The 6173-nt window shown below is 59.9% G+C and overlaps 1 protein-coding gene across 1 annotated transcript in view; it reads right to left on the reverse strand.

Annotated features, from left to right (window-relative positions):
- Positions 1–3781, reverse strand: part of TNIP1 (TNFAIP3 interacting protein 1) — a 7498-nt gene extending 3717 nt beyond the window's left edge. Inside the window, exons 1-5 of the mRNA XM_010082839.1 lie at positions 3606–3781; positions 2535–2657; positions 2155–2237; positions 1867–1935; positions 57–248 (exon numbers count right to left, since the gene is read on the reverse strand). Of these exons, the coding sequence (XP_010081141.1) occupies positions 57–248; positions 1867–1935; positions 2155–2237; positions 2535–2657; positions 3606–3738 (600 nt within the window). The 5' untranslated portion in view covers positions 3739–3781. The remainder of the gene's footprint in view (positions 1–56; positions 249–1866; positions 1936–2154; positions 2238–2534; positions 2658–3605) is intronic.
- Positions 3782–6173: the final 2392 nt, after the last annotated feature.

A 6173-nucleotide genomic window follows, 5' to 3' on the forward strand; every position in this document is an offset into this window, starting at 1 on the left:
AAAAAAAAAAAAGGGGGGGGGAACCCCCATGAAGAGCCCAGTTAGCCCTCGCTCACCTGCAGGAACGATGTTCTCTGCTCGTTCTTGTGCCCCTTGGAAGCCAGGCGCTTGAGCTCGGAGGCCATGTAGCCCATCCGCATGAAGACTTGGTCCTTGCTGGCCTCCTTGGCGCAGCCGCTCAGCGTGCTCTCCAGCTGCTGCAGCTGCGGCAGCAGGTTGGTGTCTTCGTTCGGCGGCTGCTCCAAGTCCTGGGGATGAGGAGGGGATGAAGCGCGGTCAGATGGGTTCAAGGAGCATTGCAAAGTTCCCTCTCAGGGCAGGTCAGCCTTGTCCTCCACCCAGGGCTGCAGCCAGGAGCACCAGACATGCTGCAACAGCTCTCATTACACTGACAAATTGTGTTGGCTTTATACAGGGTTGATTCCCAGCTGCTGGACATGGGACACCAAGTTCCCGGGTGGAAGGAGACATTACAGCAGCTCTCCCAGCCCCTGAGCAGACCACGCTCCCAGTTTGCTGATAGCAACAGAGGCATCTCCACCTCTCATCCCTTCTCCCCCTGAGCTCTCCCCAACAGCACCAGGACTAGAAACCCCAGCTCCTGAGACTGTCCTTTCCATGGTCTGTGCCAGGAGCTGAGGTTTGCCGTGTGAGGGGTGGTCTTACCCCATCTCCCATCTCCTCCTTCCTCCTGTCCCCCAGCATGGCTCTGCAGCTCCCACTGGAAACCCGGGCTCTTTGTCAGGCAGCAGCCAAGAGGGTGATGCACGGGATTTAAACGGTGGCCGGGAGAGTTTAAGAGTGGCACACCCACCAGCATCACGGCACACCTGCACCCACGCATGAGAGGTGTCCCCAACAGCCTCATCCTCCCCTGGTGTGGCTGGTTAACTCCTCCATCGCCTAGGAGACATCACCAGCACAACACCACCAGCACAACACCACCTGGCACAGTGGCACTGCCAGGGAGGAGGTGGGGACATGCGGGCACACCTTCACCTGCACCGCTCCCAGCCCCACTGACTCAGCCTGCCGGGGAATGCCCCGAGCAGCATCGCGTGGGGCCAGGAGCCCAGCGTGTCCCCAGCACGCCAGCCCTGGGGTTTACAGCCCTAAAACTGCCATGGGATGGTGTGTGCAGGGCACAGCATGGCCAGCTCCTCCTGCCAGCACCGGCAAGGGGAAGCAGGGAGGATCTGAGCCCAGCTGGAGCACTGGGAAAGCTCGGGTGCAAGCACAGGACAAGGACTTGGCTCAGGCGCCAGGAGCTGATCACCAGGCAGATGCCACCCCATTCCCCATCACCCCATGGCTGCAGCCCCGGGAGGGTCCGAGGAGAGACAACCCCTCCTGCAGCTCCTCTGGCCAATGCAAACAGGGATGTGCAACAAGAACACGTTCCCTTACTGGCACCGTGTGATCCAAGCTGATGTTCGTTGCCCTTGTCATCCCCACCCCTGCTCCTCTCCCTTCCAGCAGACACAAAAAGGTGGAGTAGGACAGGACAGAGCAGTGCCAGCCAGGGGGGACATTCAGGTGGCAGCAAATGGAGCACACAGAGGTGCCTTGGCTGGGGCAGACCCTGTCAGCAATGATGGGGCTTGGAGAAGAGACCTGGTCCTCCCACTCCGTGTGGGTGTCAGGAGGTGAGCATCCTCAGGTTGTCACAGCCCCTCCCGTCACTGTCACATGGCACTTGGAGATGACGCTGTCCCCGATTGCCTGTGGCTGCTTTGCTGGCCCCAGGCCCAGGTAGCCCAGCCAGACCACTTATACTTGGGAGTCCTTGTCCTTGGAGGGCAGCCCACACATTGTCCCCTCTCCCCATCTTGGCCAGGCAAGAGAAGCAGTCCCACGGCCACTCACCGCTCTACCGCTCTCCTGGGGAAACCCCTGCGCTTCAACAGCAACGATCTCAAACTCCGAGGAGGATCCCTGCAAAGGGAGGCACCAGGTCAGGTCTCGCTGGGGAATGGCAACCCAGGATGCCCACCGCATCCCTGCTGGGATGGAAACACAGCAGGGATCCTGACCCCTCCTTTCAGATTTATCCCCATTTCTAGAGGCTAAAGGCTGCCTCCTTTTGTGTTAACTCGATGGAGAGTTTCTCCCTTCAGCCATGCCAACACCAGCTCTCCCATTCACCAGACTCACGCTTGGAGGAGATTTCCGTGCTTCTGTGTCCGGCTGAGTGCTGCCCGGGGTGACACGTGTGGAGCTGGGATCTGGGCCGACAGCTGCGGAGAGGGGAGAGGATGTAGCCGTGAGCCTTTTGGAGAGCGAGGCCTCTCCCCACCCGGCACAGGGGTGCAGAGAGCAGGCACCCTGCAAGGTCAGGCACTGATGGATGGCTTCCTCCCTGGCTACAGGGACAGGACAGAAACCTCTCTCCAGAAGGGAGGACAGCAGTGGTTTGACACGTGAGGGCTGCAAGAAACCCTCATGAAAGTCTCCTTTGCACCCCCGCCCTTCTCCAGAGCTCAGGTTCCCAAGCCACCAGGTTATCCCTCCTCAGCGAGCCTCCTGTCTCCTACCTCCGGTTACCAGCAGGTCCTCCAAGGCAGATGATGCTATCAGCATTTTGTTGTCCTTCACGAGGTCCTCCGCCTTCTGCCGCAGCTTGGATGCCTCCACCTGGGACTCCTCCAGCAGCTCTCCTGTTGTGGACAACACAAAGATGCTCAGCCTCCCTTCCCCAAGTGCCTGCCCTGCAGCAGCTCCATCCACCTGCACCGAGCCTCCTGCTTGGGTGGAAAAGTGCCCAGCATGGTCCTTCTTCATCCAGAAAGAACTTTTCTTGTCCAAATCCAACAGCAAAGCTGTATCAGTGGTTCACTGGCTGCAGAGTCCCCATGCTGACACACAGAGGATGGGTTACAGGAGGCAGAAGAGCAGCACAGCATCTTGCAGAGGTCTCCTCCACTTCCCAGAAGAGCCAAATTTAAGCCCAAGCAGTGTGGGATACAGCCTGCCAGCGTGGGGGTCTGGCACCAGCAATGCAACCCTCTCCCCACCCCAGGCGGCTGCTCCCAGGGTCCCAGGTAGGGGCATGGTGACACGACGGGAATCACGAGGCAGGTGGAAATTCGGCTGCAGAAGCGGGACCCGAAAGCGGAAGCTGGGTCATGAGACCAAAAGCAAAACCAGGTGCGTGTGAGGGAGGGCGGGCGAAGAGGAGAAAGGGAATGGCAATGTTTCAACTCCAGCATGACCCTGCCATTGGAGGGAATACCCAACACCAGCGTCTTTGAGCAGTACCTGGGAAAAGCCCCTGACCCGACAGGGGTTGCAGGAGGTGGGGGCTTTCATCAAAACCAGAACAGATCCCAGCATACTGTGCTCCATCACTTGCTTTTTTTTCCCAGCCATTTATCCCACCATAAAGCACACTCTAGTCCAGCAAAAGCCTTGCTCCATCTGCACTCCCATGTGAAAAAGCCCAGTCGTCCTGCTTGAGCCCCCAGGATGGGGAGAACTTTCTGCTGCCCCAGTGCCAAGACCCCCAGCTTCTTACAGCACCCCTCCTAAATAGAGCCAGAAGCCCCCAGGCTCGGTGGGCACAGGCTGTGCTGCCCCAATGGCAACCTTTGTCCCGCAGCACTTACCAATGGACTTGATCCCCTGCATCTTCTCCTTCAGCCGGGCATTCTCCTCCACCAGCCGCTCAAAGGCCGTGGATCCATCCTCCTCCGTCCCTCCGCCAGGGTCGTAGATGCGGTAGGGTCCTCTCCCCTCCATGCCCGCCCTTCAGTCACCTACCTCCCAGCCGAGCATCCCTGCAAGGCAATGGAGCACAGCATCACCTTCCTCTGTCCCTGGACAGTGCTGTGGTCCCCTGGTCCCACCCGTGCAGGGGTCCGGGGTGCCACACCAACGGTCGCAGGGCTGTCCCACTGCTGGGCGGCCAGCTGAGAAGTGTCCCAGGTGATGGCACTTCCCCCTCCAGCCCTGCTCGGGGTGACCATGCCGGGTGACTCATGGCCATGAGAAGTGTCACGGGAGGAGGCATCACCAGCACCCCCACCCGCGGCCGGCTCTCACCCCTGTGGGGTGTGGGAGTTGCCAAGGTCACAGCGGTGTGCCCCCATGTCCCCATGCAGATGCAGACCCAGTCCGTGAACATCCACCCACAGCAGTGCAGACCCTGGCACCGTCACTGGAGCCTCCCCCTCGCTGTGGGATATTTTTGGGGGGGCAGAAAGGGTTGTGAGGGGCTGTTTGGGGAGGCAGCAGTGTCTGAAGCTGCAAAAGCCTTAACCCACAGCTGGTGGGCTCTCTGGGCAGTGCTTCAGGGGGTAAGATGAGCCCCAGCAGCCAGGCAGGGACCCACTCCGCCCTCCAGCTCAGCCAGAGCTGCCAACAGCAGGGCTTCCCAAATCAGGAACACTGGGATCAGCCAGGCTGGGAGCCAAGTACAAGGAAACACTCGCACACAGCATGCTATTTGCTTTTTTAATTTCTTGCATTTGTGGGTGGCCCAAGGCCTCCCTCTTGCTGAGGTCTGGCTTGGGGATGGCCGGGCAGCTTCCTGGTCCCAGGACTCGCCCATCTCCTGCGGCTGATAAAAGCATCTGCTGTGAATTATTCCCCAGCTTATGAAAAATACCCACCCCCTCCCTGCCGACGCCAGTTCACTATAAAGCAGGGCAGCGTGGCAGCTGAGATGGCCCTGGGGGTGGTGCCAGCTGGAGCTGGGGTGCTGCCTGCACCCACGGGCACCCCCAAGTGCTCTTCCACCCAGCCATGGCAGCTGGGCGCTTGTCAGCAGGAGGGGGCCAAGGGGGGCCATTTGGAAAGAGGAAGGGGGAGAAGCCTGTACCCGAAATTGTCTCAGCCTCTGACTAGTGCTCATGCCATGCGCAATCCGGCGGACGGCCGGATGAGACGACCTGCCTGCCAGGGAGCGGCGGGGACTTTCCAGATGACAACTGCCACCTGGCAGCATCCACAACTGGAGCGGCAATTAATGCCCGCCTCGGCAGCAGGTAATTACACATGGCCTCAGCAGCCATCTGCTCTTGGGAGATGCATCTGTCGGTAGATCTCACCTTCCTCCTCCTCTGCCTCTTCCCCCAAGCCCCCCATCACCCACATGCATCCCCATGCAGGGACCCAGCAGCCCTGTCCCAAGCAGCTGGAGGTGGGGACACCGGAGCTCCCCAGCCGAGCAGCAGCTATTTCTGGAGCCCAGAGCAGCTGTCAGGAAGCTGCAGAAGAACCACGGCAGTTTCCAGGCCACAGGTCCTGGTGCTGGGCAGCATTGCCACAGCTGGTACAAAATCCCTCCCCAATCCCTGCCACAGGATGAAGAAAACTCCCAGAGCAGGAGTGCCTGGTGGGCAGGATGGAGCCCAGCGTGGCAGCACACACATGGCCCAGAGACCCGGTGGCACCTCCAAATGCCATCATCTGTGGCCATGCTACCTGCCTGCTCAGCCCGGCAGAGGATGGGGACAGTGTCACAGACAGGCTGGGGACCTGAGCCTGTTTCTCACCAGTGTGCTGCTCCAGATCCAAGCTGGGGGCTGTGCGAGGAGCTGGTCAGCAAAGTGATCTTGCAGTGAGCATCACGTGGGGTGTCCGTGTCCTCTGCCAGGACGGACCCAGGTGTGGGTCAGGTCTCACGAGGGAGCCTTTCCCCACGCAGGTTTGCAGCAGCCTGAAATGCCAGCCCCCATCCATTTTCTTGCATTCCAGACCCCAAACTGGGAGGTTCTCCACCTTGCCCCACAGCACACACAGGAGGTCCCCTGTATCTGCACATCCCTGCCCAAACACCCAAACCCAAGCTACCCTGGGCCACCTCACCCACCAGCAGAGCTCACTCCCAGTGACCTCATATTCTTCCAGCTGGACGGAGCCACTGAAAGCCGCCACTATTCCCAGTTCTCATGGTTTTATCGAGGATTTTTGTACCCAAGGTCTGCACCCACCAGGCAGCCAGCGGCTGGGGTGGCAGGAGGTGTTTTCAAACAGTTCAGTTCCTCTCCCTGGCTGCTATCTCCAGCTGACAGAAGCACAGACCAGTCACAAATTCACCAGCAAACAAGACCCAGCAAGAGGGGAGGGCTTCCACAGCATCCAAGCCCATCACCAGGGTCTGGGTGGGTTTGCCCAGGGTGCAGGAACAGCCCCATTTCTGCAAGGAGCCACTGGAACCCAGCTGTCACCCT

Source organism: Pterocles gutturalis, unplaced genomic scaffold, assembly GCF_000699245.1.
Source record: "Pterocles gutturalis isolate BGI_N339 unplaced genomic scaffold, ASM69924v1 scaffold6820, whole genome shotgun sequence".
NCBI classification, from domain to species: domain Eukaryota; kingdom Metazoa; phylum Chordata; class Aves; order Pterocliformes; family Pteroclidae; genus Pterocles; species Pterocles gutturalis.